The sequence below is a fragment of the Bos taurus genome, chromosome 15 (genome assembly GCF_002263795.3).
Source record: "Bos taurus isolate L1 Dominette 01449 registration number 42190680 breed Hereford chromosome 15, ARS-UCD2.0, whole genome shotgun sequence".
Classification (NCBI taxonomy): Eukaryota; Metazoa; Chordata; class Mammalia; order Artiodactyla; family Bovidae; genus Bos; species Bos taurus.
Window position 1 is genome coordinate 61906528 of NC_037342.1, and position 26200 is coordinate 61932727.

A 26200-nucleotide genomic window follows, 5' to 3' on the forward strand; every position below is an offset into this window, starting at 1 on the left:
CCGAAGGGTGAATGATGGCAGCTCAAACCAGAGTGTTAATAATGGACGTGGCTATAAATGGTCTGTTTCTGTTGTTCATTCCAGAGTAATTTGTTTATTAGTGGGGTTGGGAAATAAAATTTGTAGCTAGGCTAATATTTCTAAAGTACGATGTCTATATTTATGGGTGTACATAAATCAACTTAAGTATAACTTCATATGCAATATTTGTGAAGGCACAAAACAAACTATCAGAAGAACAATATTTATTGTGAAGATTTTATAGAGGCATGACCAAACCATAAACTATATGGGGGGAAGATAACTTGAACAGGAAGGTTAAGCTGACGTGGTTCTTTGACTTTACCTGGAATCATTTATGACATCTATTTAAAGACTTGTATAAGGCCTATTTCGGTGCCTTTATTGACCTTTAGTGCTATACGTCTGGTTAAGAGTTAGCTGTGGAGGGAACAGAAGGTGCCCAAACTCCATAACTGCTGGTCAGACCACCTAGGAAGCTCTTCTGGGCTTGAGTGGAAGGCCAAACACCTAAGCTTTAAATTGCCTCAGGATGCAATGCTGTCAAGAGGCGATCATAGGAAAATGTCACCTCTGTGTACTGCCTAAAGTTCAGAGGCTGTGCGTAACATGATCTACTACTAGAGGTCTGGTGAAAAGCAAGGGAATGTAAAATAGCCCCATAACACTATTTGGCATATTTCAGGTGAAATAATTAAACAGATGGGAAAAATATTCATTTACATGTTGACTTGGGTTGGGGTCCCCTGGAAACAGACTCTGAGACCAAGTTTTACCTGCATGAAGTTTCCTGCAGAGCTTCCTCAGGTGCAACAGGGAACAGGAGTAGGTAGATGTGTCAGTCGCTCAGTCGTGTCCATCTCTGCAACCCCATGGACTGTAGCCCACCAGGCTCCTCTGTCCATGGGATTCTCCAGGCAAGAGTACTGGAGTGGGTTGCCATTTCCTTCTCCGGAGTAGGTAGGGGGAGAAGGCAAACTGTGATGCAGTTTCAACAGAGGCCTCTGGTGGAAGCTCTAGAGCTAGGATGGCCCTTCGGAGTTATTCAGCATTGAGGCCAGGGAGTAAGGCTTTGCACAGCCCATCAATCAAATATTGGATGCAGACTGCCCTCAGGGGATTAGATTAGGATGCCTAATCTTCAGAGAAACAGCAACCTTACAGGGAGGGCAACTGTCCAAGAAGAATGTAGGTGTGGCAATTGGAGGTGAAGGATGTGTATCTTAGATGTGAAGAGGGAAACCAGGTAGCCTGGCATGACATCCACTACACACAAACACAAAAATCCAGAGTGTGGAGTACACACACTTTTAAATAGCTCAATACTGAAAGCAACCAGATTTTACTGGTGAGTCTCAGAGACCTTAAGTGACATGCCTTGGGCAAATCTACTCACAAGGGGCAAGGAGATCTTTAGATCTCTCTCTAGTTGATTTCTTCCCAGCTTTACTGAGAGATAATTACCATATAACATGTTTAAGTTTGTGCATAACATGTTGATTTGATATGCTTCAGTTCAGTTCAATTCAGTCGCTCAGTTGTGTCCGACTCTTTGCGACCCCATGAATCTCAGCACGCCAGGCCTCTCTGTCCATCACCAACTCCCGGAGTTTACCCAAACTCATGTCCGTCAAGTCAGTGATGTCATCCAGCCATCTCATCCTCTGTTATCCCCTTCTTCTCCTGCGCCCAATCTCTCCCAGCATCAGGGTCTTTTCCAACGAGTTAACTCTTTGCATGAGGTGGCCAAAGTATTGGAGTTTCAGCATCAGTCCTTCCAATGAACACCCAGGACTGATCTCCTTTAGGATGGACTGGTTGGATCTCCTTGCAGTCCAAGGGATTCTCAAGAGTCTTCAACACCACAGTTCAAAATGATTACAAGGGTAAGTTAATACCTCCAGCACATCACATAGTTACCATTGTGTGTGTTTGTGTGTGTGTGTTTGTGTGTGTGTGTGTGTGTGTGGTGAGAACATTTAAGATCTACTCACTTTAAAACTCTCAGGTAAATAACACAGAGTGGGCTTCCCATGGCTCAGAGGGTAAAGAATCTGCCTGCAATGCAGGAGACCGGGGTTCGATCCCTGGGTCGGGAAGATCCCCTGGAGAAGGGAATGACAACCCACTCTACCGTGCTTGCCTGGAGAACTCCATGGACAAAGGATCCTGGCAGGCTACAGTCCATGGAGTTGCAGACTCGGACTGAGTGACTAACACACACACACACAAATAATACATATTAGTAACTAGATCACAAGGCTCAACATTAGATCCCCAGAATTTATTCATCCTCTGACTGAAAGTTCATGCCCTTTGATCAATATCTCCTCACCCCCCACCCCCTACTTCAGCCCCTAGTATCCACCATTCTAGTCCCTGCTCCTACAAGTTTGACTTTCTTACACTCCACATATAAGTGATACACAGTGTTTATCCTTCTCTGTCTGACATATTTCACATAGCATAATGCCCTATGTTGTTTTAAATTACAAACATCAACGTTTGCCATTATATCTAAGATTAGATATCTAATAATATGAATCTTAATATTAAAAAATTTAAAGCTATTTTAAAATAAGCATCACTAACTCAATCATCATGAATCTGAGGAAACACCAGGAGTTAGTGGAGGACAGAGGAGCCTGGCAGGCTATAGCCCATGGGATTACAAAGTTGCAGACACAACTGATTTATCAGCTAAAAAATCACAACTACATTTTATAGTACAAGTTTTTAACCTAAATCAAAGAACATGAAAATTAAAATGAAATATTTTTCTTATGTGAGAAGCTAATTATCCATGAAAAAAATCTTTATCCAATCAGAATTCAAAGTCATCTTTAGAGATAGGAAATTAACTCTAAGTGAATTAACATTATATGTACATTAAATCAAATAAATGTGCTGTTACCTTTTTTATTTTTATATATTTGTATAATAGTTTTTAGAATATCCACATTTTCTCAAATGCATGTTATCAATCAACTGTTCAGTTCAGTGCAGTTCAGTCGCTCAGTCGTGTCTGACTCTTTGCAACCCCATGAATCGCAGCACACCAGGCTTCCCTGTCCATCACCAACTACCGGAATTCACTCAAACTCATGTCCATCAAGTTGGTGATGCCATCCAGCCATCTCATCCTCTGTCATCCCCTTCTCCTCTTGCCCCCAATCCCTCCCAGCATCAGAGTCTCTTCCAATGAGTCAACTCTTCACATGAGGTGGCCAAAGTACTGGAGTTTCAGCTTTAGCATCATTCCTTCCAAAAAAATCCCAGGGCTGTTCTCTTTCAGAATGGACTGGTTGGATCCCCTTGCAGTCCAAGGGACTCTCAAGAGTCTTCTCCAACACCACAGTTCAAAAGCATCAATTCTTCAGCACTCAGCTTTTTTCACAGTCCAACTCTCACATCCATACATGACCACTGGAAAAACATAGCCTTGACTAGATGGACCTTTGTTGGCAAAGTAACGTCTCTGCTTTTGAATATGCTATCTAGGTTGGTCATAACTTTTCTTCCAAGGAGTAAGCGTCTTTTAATTTCATGGCTGCAGTCACCATCTGCAGTGATTTTGGAGCCCAGAAAAATAAAGTCTGACACTGTTTCCGTTGTTTCCCCATCTATTTCCCATGAAGTGATGGGACCAGATGCCATGATCTTCGTTTTCTGAATGTTGAGTTTTAAGCCAACTTTTTCACTCTCCTCTTTCACTTTCATCAAAAGGCTTTTTAGTTCCTCTTCACTTTCTGCCGTAAAGGTGGTGTCATCTGCATATCTGAGGTTATTGATATCTCTCCCAGCAATCTTGATTCCAGCTTGTGCTTCTTCCAGTCTAGCGTTTCTCATGATGTACTCTGCATAGAAGTTAAATAAGCAGGGTGACAATATACAGCCTTGACGTACTCCTTTTCCATTTGGAACCAGTCTGTTGTTCCATGTCCAGTTCTAACTGTTGCTTCCTGACCTGCATACAGGTTTCTCAAGAGGCAGGTCAGGTGGTCTGGTATTCCCATCTCTTTCAGAATTTTCCACAGTTTATTGTGATCCACACAGTCAAAGGCTTTGGCATAGTCAATAAAGCAGAAATAGATGTTTTTCTGGAACTCTCTTGCTTTTTCCATCATCCAGCGGATGTTGGCAATTTGATCTCTGGTTCCTCTGCCTTTTCTAAAACCAGCTTGAACATCTGGAAGTTCACGGTTCACATATTGCTGAAGCCTGGCTTGGAGAATTTTGAGCATTACTTTACTAGCGTGTGAGATGAGTGCAATTGTGCAGTAGTTTGAGCATTCTTTGGCATTGCCTTTCTTCGGGATTGGAATGAAAACTGACCTTTTCCAGTCCTGTGGCCACTGCTGTAAACATGTCTAATTTTAATATTTAGATAAGGAGATGGTCACAAAACAAAGATTGAAATTATGAGATTCAGGCAATGAAAAATTAATAATGAATTAGCATGTTTATACTGCATATAGGAAAATGTGTTTTAATACCTAACAGAGATATCATTAAGTAGTATTTAATAGATAAGGAGCCAGTACATTTGTCCTAGGAAATGAAAATGCACTTATGTGAAAATAACTTTATATAATTGTTAACCTTCCTCAGTCTAAATGGTACCTGGTTCAAAAATCAAACAACATTTTTTTAAGCTCAGAAAATATATACTTTAAAATATAACTTATTTTAATATATTTATACTTTACAAATAACTTATTTTAGATTTCCTTTGTCAGTTACAGTACAGCCCACCATTGAGAAGATAAAAAGTGGGTGACTACCTACGGTGTAGGGCTTTGGGGGTGGGCCAAAAGACTCTGACCCCAAAATACCACTTGTTTCAATTTGCCATTACTACCTGAAATTCCAGTTAGAGGGTTGCTCTTTGTCACAATTAAAATACCACAGCTCTATAAGAGAAAATAATATTCAGCCTTATTGGTTATTGACTTTTGAGGCTATGATTTTCAGCCTTGGCTTTCTGGAATTCCTCAGAGTGCCTGGGGTAGGGCTGGTGGAGAGGGGAGTGAGTGTGGGGAGTTGTGGTCCCAAGTGGGAGATCAAACCTGATGAGTGGTTCTGTGGGGGCTTTGGGAGCCACCATCCTGGCTTCCAAAGGAGATCCTACTTTTATCTGCTTTACATAGCACATTCCAAGAAAGAACTTTGATTTAAGATGGGGGGGGGGGAGGTTTGAAAACTATCTTAGCTTGGAAGAAAGTGTGGTATGCCTTTTTCCTGAAGAAAGAGTAGTACCTGATAGCCTGAATTGGGGGTTGGGAGTAGGTATGGAAAGGGACCAAGGATGAGGAGGCAGGCAGGATGGCCATCATCAGCTTCACAGTGGGTCTGTGGTCTTTTCCTTTAGCCATTTAAAGTCACATTTCACTGTTTTGTAATAATTTCTTTTTAAAGGGCTTTCCCCCAACCCCATTTTTGACAAGGTAAAATTTCTAAAACAAGTTGCAAAATATTGTCTCTCTGTATCCATTACAATTCTCACTAAATTCAATATAGGTAAATGTTCAAAATTCTTTAAAACAAGGTAAAAGTGTTTGTCTGTCATGTTTTAGGCCAAGTAATTTCAATAAGACCTTTATAAATAAGAGTATTTCACAGTGAAATGGAACAAAGATTTCACTTTGTTTAAATTTATTTAGTGCCTAAAATTATATTTAATTTGGATTAAAATATCAGGTTGTGGGTTCTGTCAGTAAATGAGTATAATACGACATATTCCAAATTTTGGAAAGTAAAGATTGTTTAAAAGTTCCTGGGCTCAATATATTTCTTCTCAAGGAAAATAGGGGCTTTTTTGATGAGAAAAGCATAGTCACATCCCCCCAAATTCTATTCTATTAAGATAATGAATATTATACAATTAAATATGAGCCACATCATCAGACTTCTAAAATTCTCAGCCTCAGACATCATATTCTCATCTTTTAGTTGAGTATATGTTTTTTAATGCTATATGGTTTCTTTTTTATATATCAAAAATATGCCTGTAAAGCTAATTTTCCACTTAATGGGAATAGATACTCTGAGTAACTAAAACCTATGCAGAAGTCATTTGTCTAGAGAAATCCATTTTTATTTTTTTTAATTCATTTTTATCATAAAACTATCAAAACTGTAGGTAAAATCTTAAGTAGGAAGAGATGCATCATTTCATTTGCACCTATTAGAAAAGCTGCATTCATTTCTACCTTCTGATGATGCTTGATAATATTCATGGTGAGTTGGGCTAACATAGATGTCAGTGGGTAATCTAGGGGACGGGAGCATATGTAGGAAGTGAATCTCAGTGACTTGAGCATCTCAAACACTGTGAAAAAGCTAATTGAGAGGTAAAAACAAATTAACTGCTATGGAGAAGGACAATCTCCCTGAGAGAGAGAGTGCGCCTGCAGCAGTAAGGTTCAGCGGTTGCATTTAGTCTGTGTAACTGCTGGGACAGTAATCCAGCTCTGGCCTGTGGACTTTCCCTGCTGACTGCCCACCTGGCAATTCTCTGGGCACCTTCAAGGCTGTCAAGGACTGCACAGGGAAAGCCTGTCTCATTACAACAGCTCTGCATGTGAGCTTAGGTACCGCCCAACCAATTGCTCTTCCCAGATTTTGATACAGATGCAGTTTTTCAGTTTTTCTCTTCATTGGGTCTAGGAAGGGCAGATTGGATCTTCCTGCACACAGAGATTTAACCTGGCTGCAGATGCCCATCAGGAAATAGGCTAGGGTGAATATAGTGGTATCACCCCTCCTGCAATAGGCCACACAAAAAAAGAAAAAGAAATAAGGCAAGAAGGAAAAGAGCAGTGGAAAGAAAAGAAGGTGAGATATTTCAGTGCCTACTGTAAATGGCTATTCATGAGATGTTGGTAGGTATTCATGAGTCTCAAGTTTATTTGCCTTCAAAATGGGTAGTCCAATATTTGCCTTCTTGGTGAAATCAACATATGAAAACTGATTATCTCCATCACATCTTGTCCAACATTTTATAAACGTTCTTGAAGTCACAACAATAACATTGAATATTCCAGTTATACTACTCTAGACACAATTCCTTTGAAAATGAAGTTTTTAAGTTGGTATGTTTTACTACTTAGAGCATATCCTAAATTTGTTGTCCCCCTGTTTACTCAAATAATGTAGGTGAAATAACAGAGCAGCTCAGAAATTCAAAAACATATATTGGATAAGTGGTTTAACAGAAACACAAGGTTCAAGGAATAAGGACATAATATGGATACAGAACAGTGATGACACCATACCAAAAAAAACCCTCCTCACTTGACTTCAGTTATCTCCTTTTACTCATTTAATTGTTCCACAGATTCTTAAATATTTAAATAAATTTTCTACTAAGCTTTATATATGATTATATATGGATATATACAGTGAGAAAACTTTCTGTTTTTTAAATGATCACAAAACAGAGTGTGCTGTGTGTGCTAAGTCACTTCAGTCATGTTTGACTCTTTGTGACCCTATGGACTGTAGGCTCTTCTGTCCATGGGATTCTCCAGGCAAGAGTATTGAAATTGGTTGCCATTTCCTCCTCCATCTTCCCCACCCAGGGATTGAACTGCATCTCTTTTGTCTCCTGCATTGGCAGGCAGGTTCTTTACTGTGAGTACCACCTGGGAAGCCCACAAAACAGAGTACAAATCTCAAACGTTTCCGGGTGCCATTGTGCCTTTGATAGAGCAAAATCAAGTCTCCAAAATATAAGAAAGGCCTGGAAGGTATTAAGGATCAAAATTAGCATCTTTTTTGTTATTGGTTAAAGTAACCCACTTTCTAAATATAAACTAACCTGTAAGTTAAAATGAAACTGGAGTAAAAAACTGAGCAGACCTACACATTAATTTTATCATCTTTGTCAAAGATGATAAAAGGTGTCATATTGTTCCAATTAAATAATCATAGACTTGAGCTCAGAAGGTGTTCCAGGTCTCTCTGCCTCTTCCCACTGTACCTAGCACAATGCCTTGTAGACATATGTATTTAATAATGTATGGATTTACAGGACGATTCATTTAAAATTTTCTCATATCTGTAATTGGAAGAATAAAAATTGTTATATACATACTACCTAGAGGAGGCTTCTGTGGTGGCTCAGACAATAAAGAATCTACCTGCAATGCAGGAGACCTGAGTTTGATCCCTGGGTTGGGAAGATCTCCTGGAGAAGGAAATGGCAACCCACTCCAGTATTCTTGCCTTGGAATCCCATGGACAGAGAAGACTGGTGGGCTACAGTCCATGAGGTCACAAAGAATAGGACACAACTGAGCTACTAATACTTTCACTTTCACCTAGAAGATGAACAAGGTGCTGGACAAAGTCATTTTTTAAAAGTAAATATCTGAATTATCTCTTTTTAAAAACCTAAATTTTTATGCTAGGGAATATGATAACCAAGCAATATAAAAATATAAATGCTAAAAAAAAACCCCTCCAAATCACAGACCTCTGATTCTTGTTCTTATCCAGGTTACTAAATTCCACCATATTTTGCTTGCTCATAGCTAGAGTGGATTCATGTGAAGTTAGTGAAGATTAAGCTTCAGGACCCGTATCTTGCTCCAGCTCTGAGTGCTAGGAGCTACAGAGCATCAATATATGGGGTGGAGAAGCCAGAGAGTAATCAGGGAATATTTCTATGTAAGAATGTCTGATAAGCTGCCTTAAAACATCTCAGAAAAAAGGATCTGAATCTCCAAGTCTCTATTAACCTGTTGTGATTTATTTTCTCAACCTAAATAAATACCCACTTTCAGGCCTAATTTTAAAGAAGCTCCTCTTCCCCAAATTTTATAGAAACTGGATCTACCTCTACTGGCAGTAAATGGAACACTAACCACAGATCATCATTGACCAGCTGTGTGTGAAAAGCACTAATTTCAGTGAAAGGACTTCCCTGTACCCATCTTTCGCTGAATCCCTGTGTTTTCTCCCACCTACTCACACATCCCACACTCGACTCATCAATTCCCAGTCAGATCATCCACTTTTCTACTAGCTTTTCCACCCACCATCCCCTACAGATTTGCTAATACCCTTTCCTATCAATTCTTTCTTTCCTGCTCTCCCAGGGAAATGCTAACATTTCTGACAGCATCTCCATGGGGATGAAGAGGAGGAGGAGTTGCAGTGAAAGAACAGAACTGGAAAGGCAGAAGTCACTGAGCCATGGCTGTAGCAGATGTTCTTATAGGGCCTGAAGGTGATGGCAGTGACAGGGGATATGGGGTAAAGAAGGTTTGGAATAGTAAGCAATTGCTCCAAAAGCTTGTTACCTGAAGGGCTTCATAAATTATGCCACATACTGAGTGTGGCCACTTAAGGTAAAGACAATAAGAAATCTCATCACCCTAAAAGGTGTTAAGATGTGATGGAAAGAAAAAGTACCAGAATACAAAAAAAGTACACACTGTGGTGCTGACTACATATGAGTGCGTATGGAAAAGATATGCATGGGTCACATAAGGAATAATGTGAATACAGGTGATATGACTTTTTTCTAAAATTCTTCTAATGTTGTGTTTTCAATTTTTTTTTTAAACAAGGAACTTTCCCATGGCAGGGGTGGACTTCGAAACCTAGACTGTTCTCAGTCTTCTGTCTTATACATCTCTTTGAACTTGGTACTGTATTATGCAAAGATGGAACTGAGGCAATGTGGAACGTTGAGTGTGTCCTTTTAAAAAATGATCGTCTAATATTAAGACATAACCAAAAGCTGCTGCTTTTAAATTATCAGTGAGAGATATGAGGAGGAGGAGAAGCTCAGTGAAGAAGTGAAGGCAACCACACACAGTAAGAAAAAATGCACCAGAGGATTTATGAATCATTCCCTGTCTACAGCTCCTAGTTGAACACCTAGAAGCTCTAGAAGATGATGATGACTCCAATATATTATGTGTGGTTCTTGAATTTGAGCCCTGGGCTCATATCTGCATTCAACAGTAATGCAAATCATCAAACAGAGAAAAGTAGAAAGATATTCATTCCGGTCCTATCACTTCATGGGAAATAGATGGGGATACAATGGAAACAGTGTCAGACTTTACTTTTCTGGGCTCCAAAATCACTGCAGATGGTGACTGCAGCCATGAAATTAAAAGACACTTACTCCTTGGAAGGAAAGTTATGACCAACCTAGATAGCATATTGAAAACCAAAGACATTACTTTGTCAACAAAGGTCCGTCTAGTCAAAGCTATGGTTTTTCCAGTGGTCACGTATGGATGTGACAGTTGGACTATAAAGAAAGCTGAGCGCCGAAGAATTGATGCTTTTGAACTGTGGTGTTGGAGAATACTCTTGAGAGTCCTTTGGACTGCAAGGAGATCCAATCAGTCCATTCTGAAGGAGATCAGTCCTGGGTGTTCATTGGTAGGACTGATGTTGAAGTTGAAACTCCAATACTTTGGCCACCTGATGCAAAGAGCTGACTCATTTGAAAAGTCCCTGATGCTGGGAAAGATTGAGGGCACGTAGAGAAGGGGACAACAGAGGATGAGATGGTTGGATAGCATCACTGACTCAGTGGACATGGGTTTGGGTGGACTCCGGGAGTTGGTGACGGACAGGGAGGCCTGGTGTGCGTTCATGGGGTCACAAAGAGTTGGACACAACTGAGCGACTGAACTGAACTGAACTGATTCATCCCAATTCACTGTTTTATCAAGATGAAGAGAAAAGGGGGGAAATAAGTTTTACTAGAGCCATGGCTTACAGTCATAAATGGAAAATGCACTGATTGATTGATTGATATATCATCTAACAGTCGGCAAAGCTCATGCTATAGATGGGATAAAGTTGTTCATAACCACAAAAGTCCTGGCCTTTGCACAAAGTGACTCAGAGGTAACTGGGCTAGAGACAGTGCTCCAAAAAAGGGCAGCTCATTCACACTCCATGGAAACAGTTTGGCCAGGCTACTGATATGAACTGATTCTGGAATTAACAGAGGACAATATGTTGCTAAGACCTGTGCTCAATATCTCTCCAACTGGAAACAGCAAATTCTCTTCACCTAGAGGTCTTCCCTTGTGGCTCAGATGGTAAAGAATCCGCCTGTGGAGGCGGTCCTAAGATGGTGGAGGAATAGGACGGGGAGACCACTTTCTCCCCCACAAATTCATCAAAAGAACATTTAAATGCTGAGTAAATTCCACAAAACAAGTTCTGAATGCCCGCAGAGGACATCAGGCACCCAGAAAAGCAGCCCATTGTCTTCAAAAGGAGGTAGGAAAAAATATAAAAGACAAATAAAGAGACAAAAGAGGTAGGGACGGAGCTCTGTCCCAGGAAGGGAGTCTTTTAAAAAGAGAGAAGTTTCCAAACACCAGGAAACACTCTCACTGCTGACTCTGTGGCAAGCCTTGCAAGCAGAGAGGGCAACGTAACAGGGAGGAAAAATAAATAAATAATTAAAATCCACAGATTACGAGCCCACTGGTAACTCCCCCAGCAGAGAAGCAGCACAGACGCCTGTATCCGCCACTAGCAAGTGGAAGGCTGGGCAGGGAGGCGCGGGCTGCATTGCTTAGAGTAAGGACCGGGCCTCAATGCTCTGAGGGCAATCTGAGCGAACTAAGTTGGGCTAGCAGACACATGCAAAGCTATCACGCGCAAAGCCCTAACCTAAGACACCGCCAAGCCTGAGCACAGAACAAAGGACTGAACAGAACTAGCCCGCTGCAGACCATCCCCCTCTGGTGACAGGCAGCCAGAGCCCGAAGGAGGCAAATGCAGCCCCAGAGAGACATTATCTACCAAACTGCAAGCAGGCTTCTTTGCTAACTAAGACTTGGGGTTCTGGACATCCGCCTGTGAAGGTGCGCCGGTTGTACAGCCAGAAAACCAAGTGGCAGGGATGGGGGAGGCGATAAGTCACAGCGACCACGCTTGCCAAACACCTCATCACCTGAGCTGCTCAGACCTGGGAAGGGCACAAAACGCAGGCCGAACCGAGCCTGCGCCTCTGAGGACTACCCGAGTGCCTGAACCTGAACAGCTTAGACCTGGGAGGTGCATGCAGCCCAGGGCTGGCCTTGGACGGTTCCCGGCAGAGCAACCTAGAGCCTGAGTAGTTGTGGACAGCGAGGGCAAATGCGCCGTGAGCGGGGGCAGGCCCAGTGTGGCTGAGCCACTGTGAGCACACGCCAGTGTTATTTGTTTGCAGTGTCCCTCCCTCCCCACAGCGTGACTGAACAAGTGAGCCTAAAAAAAGTGTCCACCACTGTCCCCCTTGTGTCAGGGCGGAAATCAGACACTGAAGAGACCAGCAAACAGAAGAAGCTAAAACAGAGGGAACTGCCTTGGAAGTGACAGATGCAATAGATTAAAACCCTGTAGTTAGTACCAACTACATAGGAAGGGGCCCATAGATCTTGAGAAATATAAGCTGGACCAAGGAACTATCCAAAAATGAACTGACCACACACTGCCCACAACACCAGAGAAAGTCCTAGATATATTTTTACTATTTTTATGATCATTCTTTTTTTTTAAGTCCTCTATTACTCCTTTAATTTTCATTTTTATAACCTAATATATCATATATATATATATATTTTATAATTTTTGTGACTTTGTTTTTTTTTCTTCTTTTCTTTAATATTGTTATTTTTGAAAATCCAACCTCTACTCTAGATTTTTAATCTTTGCTTTTTGGTATTTGTTATCAATTTTGTACCTTTAAGAACCCAATCTTCAGTACCCATTTTTACTTGGGAGTGAGATCACTGGCTTGACTGCTCTCTCCCTCTTTGGACTCTCCTTTTTCTCCACCAGGTCACCTCTGTCTCCTCCCTCCCCTTTCTCTTCTCTACCCAACTCTGTGAATCTCTGTGTGTTCCAGACGGTAGAGAACACTTAGGGAACTGATTACTGGCTGGATCTGTCTCTCTCCTTTTGATTTTATCCTCCTGACCACCTCTGTCTCCTTCCTCCTTCTTCTCTTCTCTGTATAACTCTGTGAACATCTCTGAGCGGCCCAGACTGTGGAGCGCACATAAGGTAGTGATTACTGGCTAGCTTGCTCTCTCCTCTTTTGATTCCACCTCATCTCATTCAGGTCACCTCTAACTCCCTCCTCCCTCTTCTCTTCTCCATGTAACTCTGTGAACTTCTCTGGGTGTCCCTCACTGTGGAAAAACTTTTCATCTTTAACCTAGGTGTTTTATCAACAGTGCTGTTTGGAAAGAGAAGTCTTGAGACTACTGTAAAAATAAGACTGAAAACCAGAAGCAGGAGGCTTAAGTCCAAATCCTGAGAACACCAGAGAACTGACTCCAGGGAACATTAATCAACAGGAGCTCATCAAATGCCTCCATACCTACACTGAAAGCACCACCACTCAAGCACCACCCAAGGGCCAACAAGTTCCAGAGCAAGACATACCATGCAAATTCTCCAGCAACACAGGAACACAGCCCTGAGCTTCAATATACAGGCTGCCCAAAGTTACTCCAAACCCATTGACATCTCATAACACATTACTGGACACTTCGTTGCACTCCAGAGAGAAGAAATCCAGCTCCACCCACCAGAACACCGACACAAGCTTCCCTAAACAAGAAACCTTGACAAGCTGCCCGTACAACCCCACCCACAGTGAGGAAACTCCACAATAAAGAGAACTCCACAAACTGCCAGAATACAGAAAGGACACCCCAAACTCAGCAATTTAAACAAGATGAAGAGACAGAGGAATACCCAGCAGGTAAAGGAACAGGATAAATGCCCACCAAACCAAACCAAAGAGGAAGAGATAGGGAATCAACCTGATAAAGAATTCTGAATAATGATAGTGAAAATGATCCAAAACCTTGAAATCAAAATGGAATCACAGATAAATAGCCTGGAGATAAGGATTGGGAAGATGCAAGAAAGGTTTAACAAGGACCTAGAAGAAATAAAAAAAAGTCAATATATAATGAATAATGCAATAAATGAGATAAAAAACACTCTGGAGGCAACAAATAGTAGAATAACAGAGGCAGAAGATAGGATTAGTGAAGTAGAGGATAGAATGGTAGAAATAAATGACTCAGAGAGGAAAAAAGAAAAACGAATTAAAAGAAATGAGGACAATCTCAGAGACCTCCAGGACAGTGTTTAATGCCCCAACATTCGAATCATAGGGATCCCAGAAGAAGAAGACAAAAAGAAAGACCATGAGAAAATACTTGAGGAGATATTAGTTGAAAACTTCCTAAAATGGGGAAGGAAATAATCACCCAAGTCCAAGAAACCCAGAGAGTCCCAAACAGGATAAACCCAAGGTGAAACACCCCAAGACACATATTAATAAAATTAACAAAGATCAAACACAAAGAACAAATATTAAAAGCAGCAAGTGAAAAACAACAAATAACACACAAGGGGATTCCCATAAGGATAACAGCTGATCTTTCAATAGAAACTCTTCAGGCCAGGAGGGAATGGCAAGACATACTTAAAGTGATGAAAGAAAATAACCTACAACCCAGATTACTGTACCCAGCAAGGATCTCATTCAAATATGAAGGAGAAATCAAAAGCTTTACAGACATACAAAAGCTGATAGAATTCAGCACCACCAAACCAGCTCTCCAACAAATGCTGAAGGATATTCTCTAGACAGGAAACACAAAAAGGGTGTATAAACTCAAACCCAAAACAATAAAGTAAATGGCAACGGGACCATACTTATCAATAATTACCTTAAACATAAATGGGTTGAATGCCCCAACCAAAAGACAAAGACTGGCTGAATGGATACAAAAACAAGACCCCTACATATGTTGTCTACAAGAGACCCACCTCAAAACAGGGGACACATACGGACTTAAAGTGAAGGGCTGGAAAAAGATATTCCACTCAAATAGAGACCAAAAGAAAGCAGGAGTAGCAATACTCATATCAGATAAAATAGACTTTAAAACAAAGGCTGTGAAAAGAGACAAAGAAGGACACTACATAATGATCAAAGTATCAATCCAAGAAGAAGATATAACAATTATAAATATATATGCACCCAACATAGGAGCACCGCAATATGTAAGACAAATGCTAACAAGTATGAAAGGGGAAATTAACAATAACACAGTAATAGTGGGAGACTTTAATACCCCACTCACACCTATGGATAGATCAACTAAACAGAAAATTAACAAGGAAACACAAACTTTAAATGATACAATAGACCAGTTAGACCTAATTGATATCTATAGGACATTTCACCCCAAAACAATTAATTTCACCTTTTTCTCAAGCACACACGGAACCTTCTGCAGGATAGATCACATCCTGGGCCATAAATCTAGCCTTGGTAAATTCAAAAAAAATGAAATCATTCCAAGCATCTTTTCTGACCACAATGCAGTAAGATCAGATCTCAATTACAGGAGAAAAACTATTAAATATTCCAACATATGGAGGCTGACCAACATGCTGCTGAATAACCAACAAATCACAGAAGAAATCAAAAAAGAAATCAAAATATGCATAGAAATGAATGAAAATGAAAATACAACAACCCAAAACCTGTGGGACACTGTAAAAGCAGTGCTAAGGGGAAAGTTCATAGCAATACAGGCATACCTCAAGAAACAAGAAAAAAGTCAAATAAATAATCTAACTCTACACCTAAAGCAACTAGAAAAGGAAGAAATGAAGAACCCCAGGGTTAGTAGAAGGAAAGAAATCTTAAAAATTAGGGCAGAAATAAATGCAAAAGAAACAAAAGAGACCATAGCAAAAATCAACAAAGCCAAAAGCTGGTTCTTTGAAAAGATAAATAAAATTGACAAACCATTAGCCAGACTCATCAAGAAACAAAGGGAGAAAAATCAAATCAAGAAAATTAGAAATGAAAATGGAGAGATCACAACAGACAACACAGAAATACAAAGGATCATAAAAGACTACTATCAGCAATTATATGCCAATAAAATGGACAACGTGGAAGAAATGGACAAATTCTTAGAAAAGTACAACTTTCCAAAACTGAACCAAGAAGAAATAGAAAATCTTAACAGACCCATCACAAGCACGGAAATTGAAACTGTAATCAGAAATCTTCCAGCAAACAAAAGCCCAGGTCCAGACGGCTTCACAGCTGAATTCTACCAAAAATTTAGAGAAGAGCTAACACCTATCCTACTCAAACTCTTCCAGAAAATTGCAGAGGAAGGTAAACTTCCAAACTCATTCTATGAGGCCACCATCACCCTAATACCAAAACCTGACAAAGATGCCACAAAAAAAGAAAATTACAGGCCAATATCACTGATGAACATAGATGCAAAAATTCTTAACAAAATTCTAGCAATCAGAATCCAACAACACATTAAAAAGATCATACACCATGACCAAGTGGGCTTTATCCCAGGGATGCAAGGATTCTTCAATATCTGCTAATCAATCAATGTAATATATCACATTAACAAATTGAAAAATAAAAGCCATATGATTATCTCAATAGATGCAGAGAAAGCCTTTGACAAAATTCAATATCCATTTATGATAAAAAAAACTCTCTAGAAAGCAGGAATAGAAGGAACATACCTCAACATAATAAAAGCTATACATGGCAAACCCACAGCAAACATTATCCTCAATGGTGAAAAATTGAAAGCATTTCCCCTAAAGTCAGGAACAAGACAAGGGTGCCCACTTTCACCACTACTATTCAACATAGTTTTGGAAGTTTTGGCCACAGCAATCAGAGCAGAAAAAGAAATAAAAGGAATCCAAAATGGAAAAGAAGAAGTAAAACCCTCACTGTTTGCAGATGACATGATCCTCTACATAGAAAACCCTAAAGACTCCACCAGAAAATTACTAGAGCTAATCAATGAATATAGTAAAGTTGCAGGATATAAAATCAACACACAGAAATCCCTTGCATTCCTATACACTAATAATGAGAAAACAGAAAGAGAAATTAAGGAAACAATTCCATTCACCATTGCAACGAAAAGAATAAAATGCTTAGGAATATATCTACCTAAAGAAACTAAAGACCTATATATAGAAAACTATAAAACACTGGTGAAAGAAATCAAAGTGGACACTAATAGATGGAGAAATATACCATGTTCATGGATTGGAAGAATCAATATAGTGAAAATGAGTATACTACCCAAAGCAATCTATAGATTCAATGCAATCCCTATCAAGCTACCAATGGTATTCTTCACAGAGCTAGAACAAATAATTTCACAATTTGTATGGAAATACAGAAAATCACGAATAGCCAAAGCAGTCTTGAGAAAGAAGAATGGAACTGGAGGAATCCACCTGCCTGACTTTAGGCTCTACTACAAAGCCACAGTCATCAAGACAGTATGGTACTGGCACAAAGACAGAAATATAGATCAATGGAACAAAATAGAAAGCCAAGAGATAAACCCGTGCACCTATGGACACCTTATCTTTGACAAAGGAGGCAAGAATATACAATGGAAAAAAGACACTCTCTTTAACAAGTGGTGCTGGGAATACTGGTCAACCACTTGTAAAAGAATGAAACTAGAACACTTTATAACACCATACACAAAAATAAACTCAAAATGCATTAAAGATCTAAATGTAAGACCAGAAACTATAAAACTCTTAGAGGAGAACATAGGCAAAACACTCTCCAACATACATCACAGCAGGGTCCTCTATGACCCACCTCCCAGAATATTGGAAATAAAAGCAAAAATAAACAAATTGGACCTAATTAAAATTAAAAGCTTCTGCACAACAAAAGAGACTATAAGCAAGGTGAAAAGACAGCCTTCAGAATGGGAGAAAATAATAGCAAATGAAGCAACTGACAAACAACTAATCTCAAAAATATACAAGCAACTCCTGTAGCTCAATACCAGAAAAATAAATAACCCAATCAAAAAAATGGGCCAAAAACTAAATAGACATTTCTCCAAAGAATACATACAGAGGGCTAACAAACACATGAAAAGATGCTCAACATCACTCATTATCAGAGAAATGCAAATCAAAACCACAATGAGGTACCATTTCACACCAGTCAGAATGGCTGTGATCCAAAAGTCTATAAGCAATAAATGCTGGAGAGGGTGTGGAGAAATGGGAACCCTCTTACACTGTTGGTGGGAATGCAAACTACTACAGCCACTATGGAGAACAGTGTGGAGATTCCTTAAAAAGCTAGAAACAGAACTGCCTTATGACCCAGCAATCCCACTGCTGGGCATACATACTGAGGAAACCAGAACTGAAAGACACACATGTACCCCAGTGTTCATCGCAGCACTGTTTATAATAGCCAGGACATGGAAGCAACCTAGATGCCCATCAGCAGATGAATGGATAAGAAAGCTGTGGTACATACACACAATGGAGTATTACTCAGCCATTAAAAAGAATACATTTGAATCAGTTCTAATGAGGTGGATGAAACTGGAGCCTATTATACAGAGTGAAGTAAGCCAGAAAGAAAAACACCAATACAGTATACTAATGCATATATACGGAATTTAGAAAGATGTTAACGATAGGCCTATATGCGAGACAGCAAAAGACACAGATGTATAGAACAGTCTTTTGGACTCTGTGGGAGAGGGAGAGGGTGGGATGATTTGGGAGAACGACATTGAAACATACAGAATACCATATAAGAAATGAATCGCAAGTCCAGGTTCGATTCAGGATACAGGATGCTTGGGGCTGGTGCACTGGGATGACCCAGAGGGATGGTATGGGGAGGGAAGTGGAAGGGGGGGTTCAGGATGGGGAACACGTGTATACCCGTGGCAGATTCATGTTGATGTATGGCAAAACAAATACAATAGTGTTAAGTAATTACCTCCAATTAAAATAAATAAATTTAAATTAAAAAAAAAAAAGAATCTGCCTGCAATGAGGGAGACCTGGGTCCGATCCCTGGGTTGGGAAGATACCCTGGAGAAGAGAAAGGCTATCTACTCCAGTATTCTGGCCTGGAGAATTCCAAGGACTGTATAGGACATGGGATCACAAAGAGTTAGACACAACTGAGTGACTTTCACTTCACCTGGAGAGTACGAAAAAACTCCTCAATTCTAAGAGATTTGCAATTCTGAATACTTAGGGTATACTTTGCTAATCCAGTTTTGTCTCTACTACCTGGCTATTTCAGATGTAAGAATTAGCTTAGAAAACTACAGATCTCAATGTCTTTTCCTGCAGTCCAAACATCTACTCCCAAAAATATGGGGGCTAGAGGGAAAAGAGAGAATACATTACCACAAAAAATACACAATAATTTATTTATAAGTTCCATTTAATTATATATGAGAAACATGTCAATCACTTAGGCCATTCATGACCAACTTCCCTTTCTAAACTAATTACTGGAAACTCCTCTATGCCCTGTACTGCACACAACCCTCAGTGGTTACAGGTGGTGAGTTGACATCAGGGACCTAGATAAGGCTGGACTGATGCAAACAGATTCTCTCTATACATGATTTAAACTAGGAGACACAAAGACTCTATTCAAATGATGATGACCATTTAAACTAAAAAGTTAGGGCCAGAAAAACAACAAGGGGCCACAATTTTCCTCATATACAAACAAAGGAGTAAAAAGAGAAAGCCAGCTTGGAGACAGAAAAGAGAAATTTCAAAGCTCAGAAAGATGAGGAGAGAGAAGATCATAGGGCTTCAGGAAAAGGAGGTATGGAAAAGAAGTGACTTGTGAGAATCAGCTGTATTTCCTGGTTTTCATTTTCTGTGAGACATCTTTACATGTTTTCAACAAACCCTCCTTTTATTTGAAATGGTTTGAGAGGGTCTGTGTTGCAGGTAATTGTTTTCCTGTAAACACAGGATTGCAATCATAGAGCTGATGGGGAAAGACGAAGCTCAAAAAAGGGGAGAAATAAAATGAAAGTTCCCTGTACCTGTCCTGGCACAGCTCTGTTAGGGAAAGGCAAATGTTGAGCTCTGAAACGAAGAAGTATTGTTTGCAGGAATCTTTGGTTTTGTGTTGTTTCATTTTGTTTTTTCGTTATTTTTTTTCCCTTTTTTAATTGAAGTATGGTAAAGAATCCACCAGCAATGCAGGAGACCAGGTTCAATCCCTGGGTCGGCAAGACCCCCAGGAGCAGGGAATGGTTGCTGAGTGCTCAGTCAGTCAGTCATTCTCTGGGCAAGAATCCTGGAGTGTGTTGCCATTTCCTTCTCTAGTACCCACTCCAGTATTCTTGTCTGGAGAAACCCTTGGACAGAGGAGCCTGGCCGGCTATAGTCCATGGGTCCCAAAGAGTTGGACACAACTGATTAAACACACACAGTTGACATACAACTTTAGTTTCAGGTGTACAACATGGTGATCTGATACATACACATTATGAATTGATCACCATGATTAAGTCTAGTGACCCATACATCATCATATAAAAAAGGTATTCCAATACTATTGACTATGGACTTCCCTAGTGGCTTGGACAATAAAGAATCTACCTGCAATGCAGGAGACCCACGTTTTATCTCTGGGTTGGGAAGGTCCCCTGGAGAAGGGAGTGGCAAACCATTCCAGTATTCTTGTTTGCAGAATTCCATGGACAGAGCAACTCGGCAGGCTACAGTCCACAGGGTTGGAAAGAGGACACGGCTGAGCGACTAACACACACACACATTGATTATAGTCCCTGTGCTATACATTACCTCCCTGTGGTGTATTTATTTAATAACTGGAAGTTTGTACTTCATGCCCTTCCTCTAATCTGCCCAATCCCCCACAACCCCCACCCTCTGGTAACCACGTTTGTTCTCTATATCTAAGTCTGTTTTTGTTTTGTTTTTATAGATTCCACATATCAGTTCAGCTCAGTTCAGTCACTCAGTCATGTATGACTCTTTGCAACCCAATGGACTGTAGCCCTCCAGGTTTCCCTGTCCATCACCAACTCCCAGAGCTTTCTCAAACTCATGTCCATCGAGTCAGTGATGCCATCCAACTATCTCATTCTCTGTTGTCCTCTTCTCCTCCTGCCTTCAATCTTTTCCAACATCAGGGTCTTTTCCAGTCAGTCAGTTCTTCACATCAGGGGGCCATGAAACTATGAGCCATGCCATGCAGGGCCACCCAAGACGGATGGGTCATGATGGAGAGTTCTGACAAAAAATGTGGCCCACTGGAGAAGGGAATGGCAAACCACTTCAGTATTCTTGCCTTGAGAACTCCATGAACAGTATGAAAAGATTCCACATATAAGTGAAATCATATAGTATTTGTCTACATGTCATTTTATTTAGCAGAATGCCCTGTGGGTCTATCCATGTTGCTGCAAATGACAAGATTTCATTCTTTTTATGGTTGAGCAACATTCCATTGTGTGTGTGTGTGTCTGTGTGTGTGTGTGTGTATGTTCATATAATATACATAAAACATCCTTATCCAGTCGTCTATCAATATATACTTAGGTTGCTTCCATTTCTTGGCTATTGTAAATAATGCTGTAATGAACATAGCAGTGCATATATCTTTTCAAATAAGTGTTGTTTTTTTTTTTTTGTTCCTTCAGATAAATGCCCAGAAGTGGAAGTGTGAATTGTATGGCAGTTCTATTTTTAACTTTTTGAGGAACTTCCATACTGTTTTCCATAGCAGCTGCACCAATTTACAATTCCACCAACAATGTTCGAGGATTTCTTTTCTCCATCATCCTCACTGACACTTGTTTTTCTGTTATCTTCTTGATAACAGCAATTTATGACAGGTATGAGGTGATATCTCATTGTTTTTTGCATGTCATTTTGATTTGCAGATCCCTGATGATTAGTGATGCTGAGCATCCTTTCATGTGTCTATTAGTCATCTGTATGTCTTCCTTGGAAAAATAACTATTCAGGTTCTTTGCCTATTTTTTAATTGAATTTCTTGTGTTTCTTGACACTGTGTGAGTTCTTTATATAGTTTGGATATTAATCCCTTCTTGGATACGTCCTTTGCAAACATCTTCTCCCATTCAGTATTTTTTTTTTCATTTTGTTGATGGTTTCCTTTGATGTGCAAAAGCTCTTTTGTTTGGTGTAGTCCCATTTGTTTATTTTTGCTTTTGGTACCCCTGCCTGAAGATCTCCAAAAATATATACTGCTAAGACTAAGGCAGCACGCAGGAAGCATAGTTTTTCTAGGAGTTTTATGGCTTCAGACGTTACAGTTAGGTGCAAAATGGAAGCCTGGATCTGTAACCAAGTCAGCAATCAGCAAAAGAACTACTGGACTACTTGACCTTGATGTCTTGAACATCATTTCCTAAACCTTTAGCTGACTAGCACAGACTATAAGAGATAAATGATCATTTGTTTATCTTGGAATTACACTTCCCCAAAGGTCAATTTTTACATGGTAATATTCTCATTCAAAATGCAAACAAGGAATTCTGTTAAAGAAATAAGTTATAGACAGAAAATGTAATGTTTACCATGTTACTTGCAGAATAAGACTGAATATTAAGGGGAACTGTAGATATAAAGGCTGATCAAAATACAATTACTTTGAATATTAATAACATTCAAATATAAACATAATCAAAAGGAAATGAAGAGTTGTAGTAATGGTTCTTTAGAGGGAAAAGTGCCATGCTCAGATTAATTTAATTTTACTCATTATAGTCTTTCAAAATATGAGATATGAAATTATAGAACAATCTTAACTTGATATATTTAATATGGATACACTATTATGATAAAAGTATTTACCTAAACTTCCAGTACATAAACCACTTTAGCCGAATATGAATTCTTTTTTTCTTTTCCAAAGATGCAATAGCAAAGAGTAGTCTAGGACATTTAGCCATCTTGTCCTGACAGATAACCAATTCACCTTTTTTCCCAGTATATTCTGAAGTATTGATTTTACCAAGTGAACTCAGACATGTGTCACACTTATCCAATACAGATCTTTTTCCCTGGAAATGTAGTTTGAACATGAATCAGTCACCTGGCCCTTCACCTTTAATTCCTATTGCCACTGTCTGTCAATTATTAAAGCTTGTCCATTCTCCAAATAAGTTATTTTTAAAAATGGAAATACACAGTGACTCCTGTGAAAAATATATGTTTCTTGGAGAAGCACATAAATGTTCAGTGATTAAATTTCTTCATTAAAATTGCTTCTCTGGGTTGAAAACTAAAGTTGATAAATCCATATTTCAAAGACCTCTAGATATTTTCTTTTAAAACATAGTTCCTTGATGGTAATATTAGCACTTGTAATTCAAACTCCAGTTTGAGGAAGACAACAGAAAAAGAAATTCAAGCTGAGTGGCATTGTTACAAGGGTCTCCAAATGGAGCAGAGTGTTTTGTCTCTGGCTGAACCCATTGATAGTCACAGAATGACACCCACCTTGAGCTGCAGGCCTCCTGGGATAAGAGTGTTTGCTGGAAGGCTTTTAATGTGTTGGTAGACATAAGAGGAGAATTGCTCCTGCTCAGCCTGTAATTGGGGGCCAAGTTTAGAGAGATGACCTCTGTTGCTTTTGATAGCTGTCTGCAATTCATCAATCAGCCTGTTCACCTGAAGGGGTTAAATTACAAGCGTTGTTAGCAAGTAGTAATTGTTGATGTCACACCTATTAGATTTTTGAGTGCCTAGTTTGATGTGAGGGAAATGACTTCAATGTAAGAATCTGAGCACAGATCTATGTTCAAGTAAAGTGAACAGATGATATATACATTCCTTCATTAACAAATTTTACTTATGGGAAGATTTCTAATTTTGAATTTTAATAATATGGAACAGCTACCTATTTACAATTGCTTTCTAGATACAGAAAGAAACATATACATCTTACAAGTTTGCCAAGGACTTTTAAGCTGCTTAACAGAATAAGACCTCTCTAAGACTTTAAATAATCAAATATATGTATCAATGACAATATTTAATTCTATTTTATATACCTTAGTTTCTAGAATATTTTATTTTGCCATCTGTAAGTTACCTTTAAATTTTTAATACATATGTTAACTTTATTAACATTGTGTGGGCCTTTCAAATGAAACAATTTATTTTCTTCCTTCCAAATGCTTCAAAATATAATTTTCCAAATTTCATAAATATAATTTTTCAAAATATCCATACTTCAAAGACAATATTCTGAATATTCTAGACAATATTTTGAATATATATACATTTCAGAATGATGCATAGAATTTTTCAGAAACAGCAAAGGTTTAGAGACATTTACCCTTTGTATTTAAATTTCTGGATTTCTAATCAACATATTTAAGAGTCAAGAACTTGACTTATGGATTACTATCAAAAATAGTAAGTTAATATTTTAATCCATATAGTTAGCAAATTAAAATCATTACAATTCTTTGACTTTTCATTATGCTATACAACCTTATATTCTAATAGATTGGATTCTTACATAAACATTGATCGATATAGGGTAGTGACCAAAAGAGATGAAAAGCAGAAGTTCAGTTTATCCACGACTCTTTAAAGTGATCAAATTGGACCCATCTAGAGTTATGAATGACTCTGAACAAGGCATGGACTTTTTGAAATCTTGAGTTAAAATCCTGGCTGACTGAGAGATTTTGAACAGGTAATAAGACCCTCATCCACAAGTGAGGACTAATATTGCCCTTACCATACTAAGAGTTAGATGAGACTAAAGAACGGACAACACAACGGGTAACCTATAAAGTCTCACATACATGTTATATTATTACAGTGTTTACATTTTTAAATAGAGTAATTTTCTGCATATTAATTTTTAACTGTCTTTCTTGGTCTTGAAAGTATCACATAGATTCTCAACCTTACTTCAGTGTCCACAGGTAAAATAAGAAATCATTCTTCAAGAGTCTCTCATGTTCTGACAGTTCATTCTCTTTCTGTCTCAGCTAAAAATATGGCATTTGTCCCAACCAACTCTAATGTTAAGTCAATGATTTCTATCCCTCCCACAAGAATTTCAGGAAAGTAAATGAAAGCAAGTCTGTACTGTTATCCATAGTATTTGAATATTTACTTTTCTATTTTGCCTAGTTAATTTGAAACCTATACATATGATAATGATATTATGTATATATACATATATAATACTCAATTATATTTTACTTTTCTCAAGAATGATGTTAAAGTGCTGGACTCAATATGCCAGCAAATTTGGAAAATTCAGCAGTGGCCACAGGACTGGAAAAGGTCAGTTTTCATTCCAATCCCAAAGACAGCCAATGCCAAAGAATGTTCAAACTAGTGCACTACTGCACTCATCTCATACACTAGCAAAGCAATGCTCAAAATTCTCCAAGCTAGGCTTCAATAGCATGTGAACTGAGAACTTCCAGATGTTCAAATTGGATTTAGAAAAGGCAGGGGAACCAGAGATCAAATTGCCAACATCCATTGGATCATAGACAAAGTAAGAGAATGCCAGAAAAACATCTATCTACTTCTGCTTCATTGATTACAGTAAAGCCTTTGACTGTGTGATCACAACAAACTGGAAAATTCTTAGAGGTGGGAATACCAGACCGCCTTATCTGCTACCGAAAAATCTGTGCTAGTCAAGAAGCAACAGTTAGAACCGGACATGGAACAACAGACTGGTTCCAAATTAGGAAAGGAGTACGTCAAGGCTACATATTGTCAATCTGCTTATTTAACTTATATGCAGAGTACATCATGAGAAATGCCAGCCTGGATGAAGCAAGAGCTGGAATCAAGATTTCCAGGAGAAATGTCAATAACCTCAGATATGCAGATGACACCACCCTTATGGCAGAAAGTGAAGAGGAACTAAACAGCTTCTTGATGAAAGTGAAAGAGGAGAGTGAAAAAGCTGGCTTAAAACTCAACATTCAAAAAATGAAGATCATGTCATCCGGCCCCATCACTTCCTGGCAGATAGCTGGGGATCAATGGAAACAGTGACCGACTTTATTTTCTTGGGCTCCCAAATCACTGCAGATGGTGACTGCTTACTCCTTGGAAGAAAAGCTGTGACAAACCTCAGCAGCATATTCAAAAGCAGAGACATTACCTTGCCAACAAAGGTCTAGTCAAAGCTACAGTTTTTCCAGTAGTCATGTATGGATGTGACAGTTGGGCCATAAAAAAAACTGAGTACGAAGAATTGATTCTTTTGAACTGTGGTGTTGGAGAAGACTCTTGAGAGCCCCTTGGACTGCAAGGAGAT

General features: G+C 39.1%; 1 protein-coding gene across 6 annotated transcripts in view; it reads right to left on the reverse strand.

Annotated features, from left to right (window-relative positions):
* DCDC1 (doublecortin domain containing 1) overlaps positions 1-26200 on the reverse strand; it is a 470261-nt gene that overhangs the window by 231918 nt on the left and 212143 nt on the right. For all 6 annotated transcript variants that reach the window (XM_059875151.1, XM_015474817.3, XM_015474816.3 and 3 more), the window contains one exon: positions 23395-23565. In XM_059875151.1, the coding sequence (XP_059731134.1) occupies positions 23395-23565 (171 nt within the window). The remainder of the gene's footprint in view (positions 1-23394; positions 23566-26200) is intronic.